This window comes from Lithobates pipiens, unplaced genomic scaffold, assembly GCF_037356315.1.
Source record: "Lithobates pipiens isolate NorthernLeopardFrog02 unplaced genomic scaffold, aLitPip1_a1.2 Scaffold_8, whole genome shotgun sequence".
In the NCBI taxonomy this organism is placed as follows: Eukaryota; Metazoa; Chordata; class Amphibia; order Anura; family Ranidae; genus Lithobates; species Lithobates pipiens.
Window position 1 is genome coordinate 280,170,317 of NW_027507903.1, and position 20,367 is coordinate 280,190,683.

Genomic DNA, 20,367 nt, shown 5'->3' on the forward strand with positions numbered 1-20,367 from the left:
CGCTGCGATACCAACAGCAACCCCCTTTTCGGCGGGGGGGGGGGGGGGGTTAAAACTTCCCCCGCTAGCGACCGAATATTGCCGCAAAAACAATGGAAAAGCTAAAAATAGCTCCGCTTTACCGCTGATGTAGTGTGAAAGGGGTCTAACTTGTTATTGTGGAATCCTGCCCTGCGTGGCATGTTATTTTGTTGCCTGTTCTTTTTGTGCTGTAATAATAAAGTAAATTTACAAGAAAAAAAAACCTGCCAGGTCTTTGGAGTATGGGAGGAAACCCGCACAGGCACAGGGGGAACTCCAGGCAGATAGTGCCCTGGTTGGGGTTCGAGACAAATTTTAAGCGTTACTAAACCCAGGACCCAGTATTCACTACTTGGTCTACCACAGTACAGTACATAGAGCATGGAAATACAATAGTTTTAGTAAATATAAACTACTAAATACTGCAAAATCCCATCTTCAGTAAGAGCAGCCTTGTGACTTCTATCAGTGTCCAGCATAGCACTGGTTAAAGCTTGTAGGAGGAGTTTTCATTCTTCCCTGACTGTTCTATGAGGCTGCAGGACCCCTCATCCTCTGTATGGGCAGTGCTGATTGGCCATGTGCTGATTAAATGCACTCTCCCAAGAACAAAAAAAAACTCTCTAGCAGTACACACCAAACTGAGCATGTGTGACTTGCCCCCAAGGCTCTGTTCTAACAGGAGGTGGTTTGGGGACTGTGGAAGAAGGGGAGGATCAAAGGAGACAGAATTTTTACACAATGCGGAAGAGTAACCCCTTAGGTTCCATAATGAGTATAACAATCATGCTTTACTGCATATACAGACTGATTTTACTGTTGCGAGTTTAGTAACACTTAGTAACACTAAGACAAATACATATCCGGTAACTGGACCATGCTCCCAGGCTCCACCTATACTCCTGAATAGACTGACTGTTTAACTGCTTTGTATGTAATCATGCTTATGGCAAATTATTAGGATGAAATGATTGTCTAGGTACAGTAGTTTGAACACCATAATTAGATGTCTATGGCGGATACTGTCCATATGTTTTAGGACACCACATATCTTGGTTATGGGGCTGCCTGTAAAATGAATGGTCTGCAGGCAGCTGTTCTCAGTAGCTAGGTCTTATCATGAGCTCAGTTTGATAATAAACACATCAAATAGCAATGATCGGAGAGGAACACACATACCTCTGCACATACTGGATGGATTCCTATCGTGCTGTCCAGCTGCTCTTTTGTGAGGCCACATTTTATTGCTACTGCAAATCCTTGTGTGATCTCTCCAGCATTAGGTGAAAGTACATGGAAGCCAACCACTCGTTCCTATAATGAAATGCAGTGGATATGACCTTTAAGCATTATTTCACCATCAGCAAGTAAAAAAGGGCGACAATAACAACCACATACCGTACATAATATTGTAATACATTATATAAATCCATTCATAACATGTCCTCCATGTAAGAAAAGCATATTGAATGTACTGGCGCTATATAGAAGTCACACAGAAGATTTCCCATGGGGTTCCTTCAGCATTACTTTAAACTCTTTCTAAGAAAGCTGCCATTGCTAACCTTAATTTTAAAATGAAAATTTTAGTTGCTTGGTTTTGCTGACCTGTCTTTAATACTTTCTGACTCACTAACCTGGAATAATTATTCAGATTTGGAGAAGTCAGAGCAAAATCAAGTATACTTATGTGCAAACTAATTCTGGTTCATGACTTATGCCCCATACACACGATCGGAAATTCCACCAGCAAAAGTCCGACGTGAGCTTTTGGTCAGAAATTCCGACCGTGTGTATGCTACATCGGACTTTTGCTGGCGGAATTCCTGCCAGCAAAAGATTGGGAGCAGGTTCTCAATTTTTCAAACAAGCAGGACAAAACTCTGGATAGCCGCACACTGGAAAAAGACTTGAAATCCCATCTTTAATTGAAACAACGTGGGTCACATCAAAACAAAATCAAAAAATACACAGCAAAAGGAATAGCAGGGTACAGGAAAAACTGATGCGTTTCACACCGTAATCACTGCTTACTCAGCTATGAGAAAGCACTGATTACGGTGCGAAACGCATCAGATTTTTCCTGTACCCTGTTATTCCTTTTGCTGTGGATTTTTTGATTCTGTTTTGATGTGACCCACGTTGTTTCAATTAAAGATGGGATTTCAAGTCTTTTTCCAGTGTGCGGCTATCCAGAGTTTTGTCCTGCTTGTTTGCTCATGGAGTGTGTAATGGTCAGCACCTGGGGCTCATTAATAGGAGACAGAGCTTCAGTCCTTGAGGATTACTTTGGAGTGGTGGTTCATCCTTTCTCAATTTTTCAGTCGGAAAAAGTTCCGAACAGAAATTCCGATCGTCTGTACCAATTCCGATGCGCAAAATTCCTACGCATGCTCGGAAACAATTCGATGCATGCTCAGAAGCATTGAACTTAATTTTCTCGGCTCATCGTAGTGTTGTACATCACCATGTTCTTAACGGGCGAAGGTTCAGAGAACTTTTGTGTGACCGCATGTATGCAAGGCAAGCCTGAGCGGAATTCCGTCGGAAAAACCATCCAAGATTTTTATGACGGAAATTCCGCTCGTGTGTACAGGGCATTAGAGGGTTTGCATGACAGTCAGGAAACTAGATGCAAACGTCAGCAATGGCAGCCTATATGTTTCCAAAAGGTATCCATTAGAGGGAAACTATTGTGTATTTTCAATTACTACAAAAGTTTTATTACTGTGCAATTAATTTTAAAGCAATATTTATGGTTAACATTTGTACATGCTTATTGCTCGATACATGTCATCATATTTTGCTCTTCATTTATTTGTTTATGGACCACACAAGAGCAATTAGCTTTTTTTGCTATATTACTTTTAACATAGGGTATTTGAAGAGCTGTTTTATTTTTAACTAATTTGGCAGGCTCAAACTTTCACTAAGAGGAAGGAACATTAAAGTACATTCACTGTGTTGAATTACTAACCAGGGGTTGATTTACTAAAAGCGGCGAGTACATAATCTGGTGCAGCTGTGCATGGTAGCCAATTAACGTCTAGCATTAGCTTGTTCAAATAAGCTTTGACACAAAACCTGGAAGCTGATTGGTTTCTGTGCAGAGCTGCACCAGACTGTGCACTCTTCAGTTTTAGTAAATCGACCCCACAATGTTCATATATAATAGCTACAGTTGGCTACACCAGTGTACACAAATAAGTGTACATAACAGTGCATCTGGAAAGCATTCACGGTGCTTCACTTTTTCCACATTTTGTTATGTTACAGCCTTATTCCAAAATAGATTAAATTCATTCTTTTCCTCAAAATTCTAGAAATACCCCATAATGACATTGTGAAAAGAAGTTTGGATACACTGTAGACACACAAAAATTGATTTGAATTAATATGTTTTTTTACATGAATATGAACCTAAAAAGTACATGAACGGTGTCCGGAAATACCTGTGTTATTCTATATAAATGATCCTAAGCAAATGCTGAATTCAGGCCGTTAACTTCACTTATGCATTAAAGAATATGTAAACCAAACATTTCATACTCTTGATATGTGTCTGCTGTATCATGTACTTGTATGAAAAAACATCCTGTTCTCTTTGTATCGCTTCCTTTGTGTGAAATCCCTGGTGTTACTGCCAGTCCCTCTGCTTTTCTATTAAAAAAAGACCACACTGGACATGAGAGCACAGCATGGTCAGATTTAAAGCTATGCTCGGAACTCAGCCTGCTCTCCTGCAACGATCAAACTTCTGAGGACATCCCCCTCCCAGCACAGCCATTCACTGGGAAGCTCAGTGTACTGCTGTTTCTTATCCCCCACTTCTCTTCGTTCCTTAATGCAGCTGAGAACATAGGGTGTGTGATCACAAAAAAGAAAAAAAAAGGTATTTATATATATATATATATATATATATATATATATATATATATATATATATATACACACACACAAATGTTTTGCCGTTCATTTCTATTGTTGTTTTACAAGATGAGGATTTACATATACTCTAAATAAAAATAAAAGGTCTGCCGCCCTACTCTCCTCCTCTCTGAAGCTGTTGCCAGCAGTAATTGCCTTCCATCAATATATGTTGCCAGGGTTAAATGACATCCAATATCATACAATCCAATTCCTGTGAAGGCACGTTTTCATAGGCCCTCCACATAAGGCTGATTGATTTACTAAAACTGATTTACTAAAACGTACTTGATTTACTAAAGCTGGAGAGTGCAAAATGCGGTGCAGCTTTGCATAGAAACCAATCAGCTTCCAGGTTTTTATTTCTCAAAGCTTTACTGAACAAGCTGAAATTAGAAGCTGATTGGCTACCATGCACAGCTGTACCAGATTTTGCACTCTTCAGCTTTAGTAAATCAATAAGGGGAGGTATCCCCATGGCACGCTGCACTCACAGTATAATGAGGAAGAGGACGACGCTGGTGAGACAGCAAGAATAAAGCTCTTATTTAAAGGGACAACTGTATTGGGAAATGTTCATATCCAAAGTGAAGAACAATCCATTTAGAAACATTTTATAAACCTAATGACTACCATTCTTTGCAGGTTTATATACAAAATAATGATCTCACGATGAATCACAAGAACATGAGCAATAAAGCAACAAATCAAGTTGAATACCTTGAACATAGAAATGTCATGCTTACGCAATCAAATTAGCATAAAGAGAAGGTATGTGCAGTAACTCATAGCAACTATAATAGATGCTTTTTAATGATGGCTGGAATTTAAGATTTAATTTACAACTCTATAATAAAACGAAAGAAATACTAAAATAAAACGTATTAAATAATTTCTGCTTGCTGGATAGGAGTGTTTAGATGTCAGTAAATCCCTTAAAAACTTTCACGTTCACTGTAGGGAGATGATATTTGATCTCTCAGAGATGAAGTTACTATATGTTAAATGTCTAGTTTTTAGGGCAATCACTATAGCAGTTATGTAGCACATAAGTCAGCTTGTTTTATAGGGGTCAGCCGACTTCACGAGCCAGGTTAGTAGAACTGATGCGATTCTCCTGCCATTCATCATCTTTATGATTATGGCCTGTCGCATTACCATAGTCAGCACAACACAGGTGAGTGGTGCAAGGTGACAGCCACCATCCAAGGAGAATGGTTATTTCAATTCTTATTTCTTATTTAGCCTAGCATAATATGCCATGGATATTGGATGTGGAGGGAAATTGGAGGCTAGAAGTGACAATGATGGAAAAGTAATGGTGTTATCTATATCAGCACATTTTACAACATGTTTTATTAGAGTACAGACATTAGTTAGTCTCATCATTCAGGAAAAGACAGGCTCTATTCTAATGACAGAGCTCATAAGCCTCTGTTTATAAAATACTGTGGGGTTGTTTTACTAAAGACAAATAGACTGTGCACTTTGCAAAGAGCAGTTACCCTCTGCAAGTGCAGTTGCTCCGAAGCTTAGTAAATGAGGTCAAGCTTCACTTTGCAAAGAATACCCAATCACATACAGGGAAACTAAAAACGGCACTTGCTTGCACATGATTGGATGATGGAAGTCAACGGAGTTTCTGCTCATTTACTAAGCTCTGGAGCAATTGCACTTGCAGAATATTATTGCACTTAGCAAAGTTCACAGTCTGTTTGCCTTCAGTAAATCAACCCCTTTGCATCATAGGCCAAATCTGAAATCTAAACTCCAGGTTTATAAGGGACAAATTAGTTCAGCTCTGTAATTAATTAAATGAATTGTTCCTGAATACAAGCAGTGTCAGTATATGAATTAGACTGCTTCTAGAAAGCAGAGCTCAGAGAGGGGAAGGGAAGAAGCACAAGGATCCAATTCCATGTGTTGCAGTGCAAGAAACATTCTGACTGGAGAAGAGGGCAAAGAGATTAGCCCATTAGCGTGCTGCTTCTATTTAGTGACTAGGTGTGGGTAGGGAGGAGACCATAAAGTTAAAGTTAAATTGCAGCAAAAAAAAAGGTCAAGTCCCCTCCTTTACCAGACAGGACTATGCTGTGGGGCAGAGATTTGTTGGGCTGGCTATAGATTACAGCTTTTTTTTTAATCTGGTTGATTGAAAGCTGATCACAAAAACAAAAACAAAACCATAATGGACTCCCCTATCCACACAAGTGAGGTGGATGGAAAAATCCTCCCTTCTGTGTCATTGTATTCTGACAGTGGGACTCCTCCGTTGTCAGAATACACTGATCGATGGCTGCAGCCAATTGGCCATAGACACCGATCAACAAAAATTTTCCAACATTCCCGTTGAACAGAAGTTGATCATTAAATTGATTTGTGTCGAGTGAAATCGACCATACATGGATCAAAATTCGGCTGGTCCCTGCTGAACCTGCCAAATACTGATCCATTTATAGCCAGCTTAAATCTCAGGACAGAATGGACAGCTAATAAAGGACAAAGCAAATAAAGGGAGTGCAGGACCTCAGTTATGGGGGAAGACTACAAGCATTTAACGTATTCTCTCTGGAGATGAGGTGCTTGGGAGGAGATATGATAGCGATCTACAAATACCTTACTGGTGGTGACCCTAGCATAATGAAGAAACTTTTCAGTGGGAAGGAGTTTGAAAAGACACATGGCTATTCATTGAAACTGGAAGGAGAAGCGGTTTAACCTTAAACTGCGTAAAGGGCTCTTTACTGTCAGGTTGGTGAGGATTTAGAACTCCCTTCCACAAGCAATGGTATCAGCAGGGAGTGTCGCTAGTTTCAAAAAACTTTTTAAATGGGCATCTTAACAATCACAACATACCACGATATGGAATTTAATATGGACATAAACACACACACACACACACACACACACACACACACACACACACACACACACACACACACACACACACGTTGAACTGGAAGGACTGGTGTCTTTTTTCAACCTTAACAACTATGTAATAACTATGTAATGTATGTAAATAGAAATTCTTTGGCAGGCAGAACAGCTTTCATATATATATTTTATCTGTGTATTTAGCTATTTGCCTGCAGTGCAACTGTAAGTTATAGCAATGTAAGTTCTCATGAAAGTCTCATTGCTAACCCATTTAAAAGAGAAGTGTGGGATTAAAAAAAATAAACATACATACTCACCTAGCTGGATGCAGCATTGATCTGATGCTGCATCTGGGCCATGTCTTCTCTAAGACCAAGATCTGAGCGATCAAAGACCTCTGATCATTCAGTTCTCGGTCTTTAGTGTGCAGAGAGCTGGTGACTGCCATTCACCGGCTTTCTGTTCTTCCCTTCCAGCACTCACTGGAGTGCTGGGCTGTGGAGGGTGCGTGAACAACTGGCTCAGGCTCTCAGCAGCACACTGGAAGTCTGGAATCTGGGCAAATCCTGACATTAAAGTTGAGATCCCTCCAAAGTCTGTTGGCTGAATACGGGTCATAGGAGAGCACTTTCTTCTGCACAAAAAAGCTTTGGCCCTACTTCTCCTTTAAACAGCTGTAATGTCTTCATGTTCTTATGCCCAACATAAGAACATGGTTGTTATTTTTTTTTGTTGCAAAACCACAATATTGCTGGGATAAAATGTCAGCTTAATGAGGTTGTTAACTTCTGAAAAAAAAATGGCAAAAAACAAACAAACCTGCAAGACAAAGGCATAATGAGCTAGTATGCATCGCTCTTTATGAAATACTTACCTTAGAACGATGCCCTGCAGTTCTGCCCACACTCCGCTCCCATGTCCAACATCTTTCCTGGAGTTACTTTCTGGTTCATGGGCTCTGGCACTGTGATTGGCCAGAGCCGCAATAACGTCACTCCCACACATGCCAACGATCGCGGCACGGGTCCTGAAGAAACAGGACAAGCGGGCCAAGCGGTGCAAGTTTAGGAGATACAGTACCTACCTAAGGTAAGCCTTACTATAAGCTTACCTGTAGGTACAATTAGAAAGGAATATCTTACGTCCTCTTTAAAGTACCATCCCATCACAAATGATAAGTTATAACACTCTTTAAAGTGCCAGTATACCCAGAAGTGTAATTTACACTACAATTCAATATGCATTGTGAGTGAATTGACCCTTTAATACATTAACAAACACACCACAGGCTCTTAATCTTAGATAAAATCTCCTCATTGTAAACCCAATTAAGTTCTTCAGCTATACTGTAAACGGCTGTGCTAATATGCACTCTAATTATACACAAGAAGCCAAAAAGCTCACTTTCTGCAGAGATAAAGATATTGTCACACATGAGCATCATCTGTTTTCTGCGGTTGTCATTTTTACCTTATGTTAACCAATTCCTTGGTTAACTAGTTACCAGGCAATGTTCACGTTTACCAGCTGAACCAATAAATTGATTTTGTAAAGTGTAATTTAAAGGAAATCTGGAGTACTTTTTTTCACATATTTAAATTATGTTTTGTACCAAAAACGAAATGCGTTAAAATTGTCCTTTTATTTAATTATAGTCGTGTCAGTTTGAAATTGTGTGTGGTTAATATTTCATAATTGCGGCAAGAAGGTGGTGAGCTTGAAGCTACTTTCCATTTTTATAAAAGCTTATTTACTGGTATAAATGAATAACAGTGAATAAACCTGAACAGGAGATTGACAACAAAACAATTGAGACTCACCCCCCTCCCTCTCTCCTAGCAGAGATGGCAATTTTTTAACTAGTCAGTTCACCCAGGCAACCACAATTCATTCAGCAAATGTTTGTTTAACCACTTCAGCCCAGGAAGATTTGGCTGCTCAATGACCAGAGCATTTTTTGCGATACGGCACTGCATCGCTTTAACTAACAATTGCGCGGTTGTGCGACGCTGTACCCAAACAAAATGTATGTGCTTTTTTTCCCACAAATAGAGCTTTCTTTTGCTGGTATAAGATCATGTCTGCGGTTTTTATTTTTTGCACTATAAACAAAAATAGAGCTCCAATTTTTTAAAAAACACAATATTTTGTACTCTTTACTATAATAAATATCCCAAATGTAAAAAGAAAAAAAAACAGTAATTTTTTTTTCTCAGATTAGGCCGATATGTATTCTTCTACATATTTTTGGCAATAAAAATCGCAATAAGTGTATATGGTTTGATTTGCTCAAAAGTTATAGCATCTACAAAATAGGGGATAAATTTATGTCAATTTTATAATTTTTTTACTAGTAATGGCGATGATCTGCGGTTTTTATCATAACTTTTTATCATAACTGTGACATTATGGCAGATACATCGGACATTTCTGGCACATTTTTTGGATGATTGACAATTATACAGCGATCAGTGCTATAAAAATGGACTGATTACTGTAAAAATGCCACTGGCAGAGAAGGGGGTTAACACTAGGGGGCGATCAAGAGGTTAACTGTGTTCCCTGACTGTGTGTTCTAACTGTAGGGGGAAGGGACTGACTAGAGGGGATGACAGATCGTGGCTATTAGGAACTCACGATCTGTCTCTCCTCACAGAACAGAACAGTGTTTACACACACACACGTCCCTGTTCTGCCTCTCATGCCCATGATTACTCGTGGCTGGTGGTCAAGCGGTTAAACTGTTACTAAACCGAGGACCCTGCATTCACTATATCTGGTCTACCACAGTACACAGAACATGGAAATGCAATAGTTTAAATAAATAGAAACTTCTAAATATCTTTTTTCATCAGCAGTATTGAGCAGTCTTGTGACTTCTATTAGTGTCTGGTTAAAGCTTGTGGGAGGAGTTTTCATTCTGCTCTGACTGTCCTATAGGATTGCAGGACCCCTGACTGTCTGGATTGTGCTGATCACATGCATTCTCCTAAGAAAAAAAACTCTCTAGCAATACACACCAAACTGAGCATATGCAGCTTCACCCCTAGCCTCTGTTCTATCAAGAGAGGGTTTGGGGACAGTGGAAGTAGCCAGAATCAAACAGCCTTTTTACACAATGCAGAGGATTAACCTCTTAGGTTCCACATTGAGTATAACCAGCATGATTTACTGCATATACAGACTGATTTTGTAACACTATACAGTTTGTTTTTGTTTTTTTACTAATAACTAAACAAAACTCATATTGCATATCAGTTTGAAAATGTGTAAATTAAAAAATAATATTAAACATAAAATAATTGCATTTTAGACATGCTTATGTGCTTATGTCATAACACACCTAAAATGCCGCTTGAACAAAATTGTTATAGTGTACCAAATAAAACATAACCTCTTTCTATGAAGAAGGTGTTAATGACAGACATTGTTTACATTAATCTGCAGTTTTTTAGGGTAACTACTTTTTTTAATACTGTAAGGATTTTAGGGCACTTTAAGGAACTGTCCAAATATTGAAATGCTAACATGCGCACTAAAAAACTCTTTAAAATTATCTAGGGAATTTATGATAAATATCTTATTCAATATCTTATTCATTAAAACAGAGCTCCACCCTAAAGTGGAACTTCCGCTCATCGGATTCTCCCCCACCTCCAGTGTCACAATTGGCACCTTTCGGGGGGAGGGGGGGCAGGATACCTGTTTTTGACAGGTATTCTTTCCCACTTCAGGGAGTCCGGCCGCGGCTGTGATGTGGCTGTGACATCTCCGTGGGGCTCCCTCCTCCTCCTCCCCCGGCCGCCAGGCTAATAGGAGAGAGGAGCAGGGCCTCGCACATGCGCAGTAGGGTTCCCGGCGTGAAGCCGAAAGGCTACACTGCCGGGTTCCCTTACCCGCAATGTTGGCGGCAGCACCCGACAGCTGATGGAAACATCAGCTGCGGTGCCGACATCGAGGGACTGCAGGACAGGAAAGTGTCCATTTATTAAAAGCCAGCAGCTGCAGTATGTGTAGCTGCTGGCTTTTATTTTTATTTTTTTCCCCGGAACACCACTTTAGGTAGATAATAACTCAGTTTCATTTAAAGTCAATGGTTTCCTAAAATGTATTATTATTATAACAGAAAAATTAGAATAAATATGTTGATCTTTCCTGACAAGTTATGTTACATATGTAGGATGTCTTATTTTTATTTATAGACTCCTTTGATTTGTTTTACTGGGTATCACACAGTCACCAATCAGACTAAAACTTTCAGTTTCTAATCATTAAAAAACAAGGATCGTAACTGGAGGCTATACGTAGTAATTCCTAATAAATTTGTGTGAGACTGCAGCATGCCTTTAGGGAATATTCTACTATGTTATACACTAATTAGAGTGGGAGCTTTTAAATTGAGATAGTCCCTTCTCATAACCTGTATGGTGATACTGTCTTGTAGGAAATATTCTAAAAAGATATACAAAGACTTAAAAATAGCAAAACATTTTGGCAACTGTCTCCATTTATTTTTTGAATGATGCAATTAGTTTTAGATTATCATATTATAGGAGATATGTCAACTGACAGTATTAATGGAATGACCACCTGACAGGCAGCATTAAATATGCAAAAAAAAAAGAGGTAGAAATGTATCCACACACAGAGTAGATTTTGTCCTGCAATAGACTTACTCCATTGGCTGAAAGCACTGATCGGATGCCGACCGACAGACCTTTTTCAGTCATGCCCCCTCGACAGAAGCCAGAACGGCAGTGCTGTACACATGGGTTGAATGTTGGCTGGTTTCTATTGAACCTGCTGATGCCGCCCGATATTCTGCCCGTGTATACAGCCCTTTATTCAAAGAGCTCTTCGGGTTAACAAAAAGACATTCAGACCAAGGCCCCCTAGGGAAATGTTCCAGAATAGGCTTGGCAGCAATAAAACCTGGTTTTATTATAAAAAGTAATCATTCCTGGTGTCAGGGAAGCATAGAATTTGTTTCTAGCACTTAACGCAAAAGATTTAACAGAGTTAATTATGTTCTATTAACATACAGATAAATTAGGAGATAACACAGTTATAGCTATTAGCCCCATTAACTGAACATTAAAAGCCTAGGTGGTTTTCCATGTGCTGTCACCCATAAGCACACAGTCCCTGGTCAATGCAAAATCAGTTATATAACCTTTACAGTTGTTAAATAATCAATGTGGAGCATGTAGTTGACTATTATAACATAAATCATTTAGCATTCAATAAAACCCTGCAAATAATTGATTTAAAGTAATATAATAAGAATAAACTAACTGTACATTTTCAAAATTCTTCATATAGATATATTTAGATTGGCATTCAGCACAATTTCTCTACAAAATGAAAAACACTTTCAACGTTATTTTCAATGCTTTTGTTTGTCACCAAAATGCACATAGAATGCACGAAATGACTGCATAAGCTACAGAGCAGAAAAGACTCTATGTATATTTACAGTTTTGCTTTTTTTTTTTTTAGAACTGAAAGTATAATGCTTGAGATGGCATTGACTTGTAAACGTGAAAACTGGGCTACAAATGTACAGCATAACTGATAACAAAATAATCTTCAATGTATATTTTGTTACACTATTTAAAATTGGGGTTGGGGTTTGAGTTTTCTATAGCCAGTCTCTTTTCAGAGATACAGGATACCAAACCTTTCATTAAAATTTAGAACTAACTGAGGGCCCTGATGATAAGTTAATTGATTTGTCAAAGAAACTAGAAAGGTAGCCAATTACTAAAGTTATAATGATAATCAGTGACTTGATATTATGACTTATGCTAGTTATACCAAGGTTGGTAATACACAATGTGGTCAAATCCCTAAAGCATAATGCATTTTCATTACTCTGCTTTGTTTTTACAATTAGAAGCATTCAATGAGCTTCTAACTTTATCAGTAAAATACTGTACTAAAAGCAGAACTCCAGCAAAGAATAACAAGAGAAAAAAATTGACAAAATAGCCAATAAAAAAACATAAATAAAGCATTGTTTGCTAAATTATTCACCAATCCAGAGCTGTCCCCTCAGTACTTCTTTAACACCACTATATTATTTTAGTCTGATATCCAACATCATTTCACCCACTTCCTCTGAGCCCAGGCTGAACCCGGATTAGGACTCTGCCCAACCCTCGACTTTACATGAGAAAGGAGAGGCTCATCTCTCTGTCAGTCAAGGCCCTCCTTCTGCCATATCTTGCCAGCACATGAACTGATGGACTAATTTTACTGCTTTTTCCCTCAGTCAAGTCCTACTATACAGGGCCTGAAAGATTGCTACCAGGTCAAATTCAGATACATTCACAGTTTACATTCAGCAAATAAAATAAATAATGTTTGATTATATATTATATATACGTGTTAGTTTGTGTCTATTATATCAGTCTAGAATTTATCTTTAAAGCCCAACTATCCTTGCAGTGTGGCCCCCACATTGAGAAGAGCTAAATGGTGGTTATCTGGAGTGGGTGAAGGAACTGGCATTATTACTTACCCCCATCCCCTGCTCCAGGGCTGTGCAATTCTCCCCAAAACTCAAGTCTGTGGATGTGTGGGCGGGGCTTACTGCACCCGAGTGGGAGCCTTAAGAGAAGTCTCGCTAGTGCCCCAAATTGCGGGTTGAGGCTGCCATTTAACACAATGCTGGTGTTAAGGCAGCACTCCAACTTAAAAGTGTCCAATAGAACACAATTACCTCTGTACACGTTAGATTACAGTTCCTCGTTATACTTCTTAACTCTTCTCTCTTTTCTTGTATAACATTTCTGAGCCAGTACCGCTGAGCTTGCACTGGACTACACCAGCCCAGTATTCAGTCAATTCACTACCAGTGACATCGATTTGTAGATTTCCCTTGAATATTAGGAAGCTGAACTTGTACATAACCCGTGCTTATTATCTCCCTCACTCCATCTTCCGTGACTGCCAGGCTGAGTCCCTAGGATGCCCCCTGCCATGATGTCTGACCCATTAGTGGGGTCCCGGTCACTAGTCGCCTTGTACCCGGATTAAGCCCTGTTCTTTTGGATATGCCATGCATGGCACCCTTTTGAGATTGTCCTCAAGTATCTTCAGATCAGGCCAAGTTGATTACCATGAAATGTTCTTTACTGAAGTTGTTTGACTGTAACAAATGAATAGTTCAACAAGTTATCTTCACTACACCTGTGTTCACTACACATTCCTGTACACAATCTTCTCTGTGCCCCTTAGTTAGTCCACTGGTGTCCGTGAATGCCCCACGATGTAGTCAAAACATAATTAGGTTAGAAATTCCCTTTAAGTCCAAAGCATAAGTCTGCATCTCTGGAACCCTGACTGGGTTCCCAACAGGGGGTGGTTTCAGGCATATAGTCAATTTCATCCTAGTTCAGCTACTGTTCCTTGAGTGGTGAGACCTGGAACCATACCTCCAACCATCTTTATAACTACAGCGCCCCCAAAAAGTAGTTTCCTTCCCTTTATATATGTTTGCCCCAACAGAGGGCAGTACTTCCTCAAAAAGACAAGAAAACTTGGCCAGCAGAGTTAACCTTTACCTCTCAAGGAGTACCACCTCAGCTGGGCAAACACAACTAAACAGTGCAATATTCTAACACATAAATCTAACCATAGACAGCAATTGAAAACAACAGAACCCTTTAATATAACATAAACGTAAGGTCCACCTGCTAACGGGGGGTCTCTCTACATCATCACTTTCAAAGCAGGGATATTAATCCTGAATTTTACATGGAGTTGCCATTAGTGCGACTGAAGCCTTGAGCTTAGAAAGGAGGCGGCAGAACCCATGACTAGAAGGACCGTGCTGGAGAAAGGAATTCAATATTTCTACTTATTTCAGCACCCCTAGACATAGTGAGCATTTAACTCTTGCAGTGTGCACTGCAAGGGTATATTTGTTGTGCCAGGAAAAGAGAAGAAGAAGGGGGCGCCTCTGGGTGTAGATTTTTAAAAGGCAATTTATTCACAGGTAAAACAAACAGATGATGCACTCACAATTTCCAAGGCATAAAAAGGCATGTAGAATACAAGGGGGGCGGTTTTTTCATCTGATTCGTCCGTCACATAGGATCCGGTCCGCGGGTGTCATGTTGTTCTCTCCTGGCGTTACCACGAGTTGGCCTGATGAAAGAGCGCGGTCGTCTCTCCACCTCGACCCGAACGCTCAGGAAACGCGTCGCCCGCCGTGACGTCACAACCCCGCGACCCGCGTGTCACCGCTAACCAAGCCTCGCTTTGGAAACACATCCTCTGCGTCCACCAAGCCGGCATTTTTTAACAACAAACTCGTGGTAACGCCAGGAGAGGACAACATGACACCCGCGGACCGGATCCTATGTGACGGACGAATCAGATGAAAAAAACACCCCCCTTGTATTCTACATGCCTTTTTATGCCTTGGAAAATGTGAGTGCATCATCTGTTTGTTTTACCTGTGAATAAATTGCCTTTTAAAAATCTACACCCAGAGGCGCCCCCTTCTTCTTCTCTTTTCCTTCAACAGTCTAGGAGCCTGGTTTCAGCTCCCTGTGGTGGCAGCCCTGCATTCCAAAGTCCCACTCAAAGAACGAAAGACACTTTCACGGGACTTGAGAACTAAAAGTTCTCATTCATATTATTGTCCAATATAACTTTATACAGACAGCCCTCTGGAGTATATTATTTTCTGATCTTTTGCGCCTCTACTTGTCGTATATTTGTTGTGCCCACTGTTGGACTAGAAAATGAGATATGAACCCTTACTGAATAGTTTTTAGTTTGCCAAAGCACCTTGTATCATAAGCAACCATTTTTTTAAATAAAATACAGTGTTCACCTTTTTTTCATCCTATGTTGCATATCATCACTGCTGATCTCCTGCAGCCACTTCATGTCTACATGCATGTCCTTTAGCAACTGCTGTACATCATTTCAGTGGAACATGCTTAGTCAGTGGCATGGCTACTTGTAGTCTCCATCATAAGAGCGGGTGACAACTCGGAAGAGACATTGGGGGTGCTGTCACCCTATATTCATAGCAGATCACCAGGTATTATTTTAATGAAAGGTGATATTTTTAAATGATTGAAAACTTTTGAACCTATAATAATGTGGGATAGATTATATGAAATTTTAGTTATTAGGATTATATAGTAAATTCAGTAAATACAGTAGAGTATAGTATAGTAGAGTAGAGTATAGTATATAGTACATTTATGTAGTTTATCACAGTTTGAGTTGTTGTTGTTTGAGAATGTGTATTCGCCTGCATATTAGAAAACACCTATTATGAGAGCTTCTAAAAATTCTGGCTTCCTGACTTGGACTCGCTTAAGTATTTCTGAGTCAAAACCCCAGAATAAACATACAACACAATTGTCAGAAAAGTGTCAGTATTCCTTATGTTTATACTTGTTCCATGTTAGTGAATGAGGCCCCATTCACATTAGGAACTGTTTGGAATTGCGGGCAGAATCTTCGTCATTCTTCCCATAAATTCCAAATCACGGCAAACCAAGCAACACGCATTTGGGTGTTATTGGAGCCAGAGCATCAATATGACAGCAAGACAACTAGCATTTTCAGAAAAAAAGTCAGAATCGGCAGCCTGTTTCTATTGCGATAATTTTCCTTTAAGCACTTCTATGCAGAGAACTGTTTCCTGCATCACCAATTCACATTCTGTCATGTATAAATAGGTCACTTTTTAATATAAATTGTAGAATATGACATTGATTATACAAAAATCTAGTTATTGTAATGGAATTGCCCCATAATAAATTGTGATACTCTATTAAGCCTGACTTCTTCCTACTGATTAAACAATGCCTTTAAATATAAACTTTGTATCCATATTAAATATTGACATTAATATCAAACATTTCAACATGGTAATTTTAATTTTAATGGCTTGTATAAAACTAATGAAGCCTTTGATAGTTATAGTCAGCAAATAACTCTTGAGGTTGATAAACTTTATGTCTCTTCAGAAAATTAATTTAATGCACATGAAATAAAATAATCACATTATTTTAATGTAGCATGGGATCAGAAATCCTATCACAACTAGAAAGTTGTAAGAATAGTTACTTAGTTATTTCATGGTATATGTCATACGTGAATTAATGAGCTAGTGAATTAATTATATCTTGGTTTTTATTAAAAAGAAAATTAATAACATTTATAGATTTTGTCTTAAAGGAACTTGCGTGATTACCCACTTTCCATTAAGAGCAATTTTTTCATTTTTCGCATACATGTTAAAATTAGCATTTTTAGCTTCGATATTACATAAAACCACCAAAAGATTATATATTTTCTTACAGCAGAGGCCCTGATGGTAGTTGCAATGTTTTATGTTGCATGATATTTATGCAAGTGTTCATAAAATGTAAATTTTCTAAAAAAATACACAAAAATACATTTTAGTGCCCACAAACACAATTTAACCCCCATTTTTGTACAGAATAAAATATGAGTTTGTATCAAGTAAACAGATACCAAACATGTTAAGCCTTGAGACTGTGCCCTCTAAAGCCTCTAATACCCTCTGACCCAGTCAACTGCAAAGCATTTTAGTATATCAATTCAAAAAGCGACAGGACTAAAAAAAGAAAACGAGGGCATCCACTACATATAAAGTCTGGTAAGCGTGACTATAATATATTTTAGTTTTGAGGATAAAATATACTTCAAAATAATGTTTCCTACACTGAACTGACTTTCTACCCAATTCACCAACAATCCAAATAAAGGACATTACAGGCACCTATGTAGCTAAGAGCATCTTAAGAATGACTGCAAGGAATAGAAAAAGGCAAAATCTATGTAAAACATGCAATTTTCAGTAGTTGGTAGGTATGAGGAATCTTTGTACTGAATTTTACAACAGCATGAGTAAAAGCAACAGAAAGATAAGCTATACATGGAAATCTGTACTGCAAATCAATGGAGCAATAACATTAATTTACCTTTATAAAGCATTATTGATTTTTTGGGGTTAAATGTCCAAAGTATTTTTAATGCTGTACAATGGCCTATGTATTTTAACTATTGAGAGTTCTGGTTCATATAGTTATATAGTTATCATTTATATTTTTAATAACTGTAACCATAAGCCATACACACATACAAAATATTTTTATATACAGTATATATATAGCTATATATAAATATAAATATAGACAGCATACACACATATACAGTATATATATATATATATATATATATATACACACACACACACACACACACACACACACACACACACACACACACACACACACACACACACACACACACACATGTCCTCACTTACATTGTCTTTTATATGGCAGATGATTTTAGCATAGCATTTGTTGCTGTCTCTCTCTGGAACTGTCCATTCCAGGGGCCAGAAATAACTGTGATAGACCTGCAAGAGGAAATAATACAGGCTTACAAGATAAAAACTACATACAAAGTAAAAAAGAATATGTAGATCATGTATTCATTTTGGAAATATATGTTTGTGTGTCTCTGTGCCATGCAAAGCAGAAGATGGGCTATAAACGCACAAGCTTAGGAACTGAACTATTGAAGCTGCACATAAAAAAGGCAAGCAGAGGGAAAGGGGCTTGCCAGTATTGTCTGTGGACTCCCACCAACTGATGTTCCCCTGATTACTGACCTACCATGCTCTAACCTGCACTGTGCCTTTGTATGGAGGCAGCCATCTTGGTAGAGGCAGGGCTTTGCTTTGTTGTGTCAGAGCCTCCACTAAGGAGAACACCGCAACTCATTATCACCGCATCTCACTCCAAATCCAGGAAATGCAAGATAAAATCTTTTGGGGTGCAGCTTAAACAATCTATATGTATGGATGTTCCCTATAATATAGAAAATCTTAACTTTTTGAGTTCAGGTTCACTTTAAGTGATAGATCTAATTTTGCAGTTGCGGATTATTGTCCTAAAATGGTTACAGGGAAACTGGTTGTTTTTGGTCAATTTGCTGTTTTTTTATGGGGTTTTTTAAATGTAGTTTTGTATCTGGTCTCTCTCTCTCTCTCTCTCTCTCTCTCTCTCTCTCTCTCTCTCTCTCTCTCTCTATATATATATATATATATATATATATATATATATATATATAAAAAATACATAAACATTTTCATAAATGACATTTGCATAAATGGCAAGCATTTCCAAAGTACCATGGTTTAGCTAAAGGCATAGTATCACAGAGCAGCTTGCTTTGCAGCTCCTTTTGTCAGATTCACATCTCCTACTGAGATAATAGAGAAAAATGAGTTTATGCTGTGATGGCATCAGTTTTGTAAACAACGATTTTTTAAGTGCAGTTGAGGGTAATACTTCTATAGGAAACTAGAGATTTATCTACTGGGACAGAAGACTGCATAATGTTATTTATGCAATATTTAAGTGAATAAAAAAGAATAAGGAATTTATTTTGAACAAAATTTATATATTAAAACAACACTATACACTGCCTTTAATAAGCTCTACCGTGACAGAAAGTGAATGGTACCATCACACTTGTGCAAGGTTGGCTGTGTCTTACCTCTATATTATCCTCCCCATACTTGGCAATAGCATTTTCTTCAGATAGCCCACATGCTCCATATTCCAGTGGTGTAAATACAGTAGTTGGGACAGTCACATAGTCACACTATTTAAGAGATTGTAAATAAGCAGTTAAACTCAGCTATGTTATTATCTATTGACATTTCTCTAAAACGGTGTTTCTCAACCTTTAAAGTTCTGCAAAATCTTGAGGCACCCCATACTAAAATGTAAAAAACTAAACTAATAGTGTTACATGGCACAGCAACATGCACACATGTAGGACACCCAACATTAGAGGTGATTTATTCATCCAAAAAAATACACTTTCATATACAGGTACTGACTATTATACCAATGTTTCTCTCCTACCTTATTTTCTCTCTCTTATTCAGCTAATGTTACCCCAGAGGGCCAGGGGAGGTAAATACAAGGATGCTGTGCAGGAGCCCGACATTCTCTATATCAACCGAGGACATCATTGGTTGTTGGGAGGGCAGGGGCTGGAAGGTTGTAAGGGCGCACAATGAAAACCTGTGGCTTTGTGTAACTAAAAGGCAGGCTTGAGCCACCCTCTGACTTGTATAAAAATGTTGCCCAATTTTTAGGCATTTTGCTAAGGCACCCCTGAAGAAAACTAAAGGCACCCTGGTTGAAAAAGGCTGCACCAGAAGGTCATGACCTTCACAACTGCTTAGGTATTTGTAATACCTCCATCAATATAAATCATTGTTTGTGTATACTTCCCATGAGGACTGAACTTCCTTGTACCATGGATACATAATGCAAATTTATATTTTGGATAACTGACCTTTACAGTGGATCCACCATAGAGTCTCTGAGCCAGAAGGCGACCTGCTTGGATAGCCACTGGGGTAAGCTCTATTTTGTTTTCTAGTATATCGCCAATAGCATAGATATACGGTACAGTTGTCTGCTCCTCATCATTGACTGGAATTTTTCCTGTCCT

At 38.6% G+C, this 20,367-nt stretch overlaps 1 protein-coding gene across 1 annotated transcript in view; it reads right to left on the reverse strand.

Moving 5' to 3' along the window:
- Window positions 1-20,367, reverse strand: part of TXNRD1 (thioredoxin reductase 1) — a 154,387-nt gene that overhangs the window by 9,443 nt on the left and 124,577 nt on the right. The window contains exons 13-16 of the mRNA XM_077472116.1: window positions 20,209-20,365; window positions 19,396-19,503; window positions 18,155-18,250; window positions 1,201-1,335 (exon numbers count right to left, since the gene is read on the reverse strand). Coding sequence (XP_077328242.1) covers window positions 1,201-1,335; window positions 18,155-18,250; window positions 19,396-19,503; window positions 20,209-20,365 — 496 coding nt within the window. The remainder of the gene's footprint in view (window positions 1-1,200; window positions 1,336-18,154; window positions 18,251-19,395; window positions 19,504-20,208; window positions 20,366-20,367) is intronic.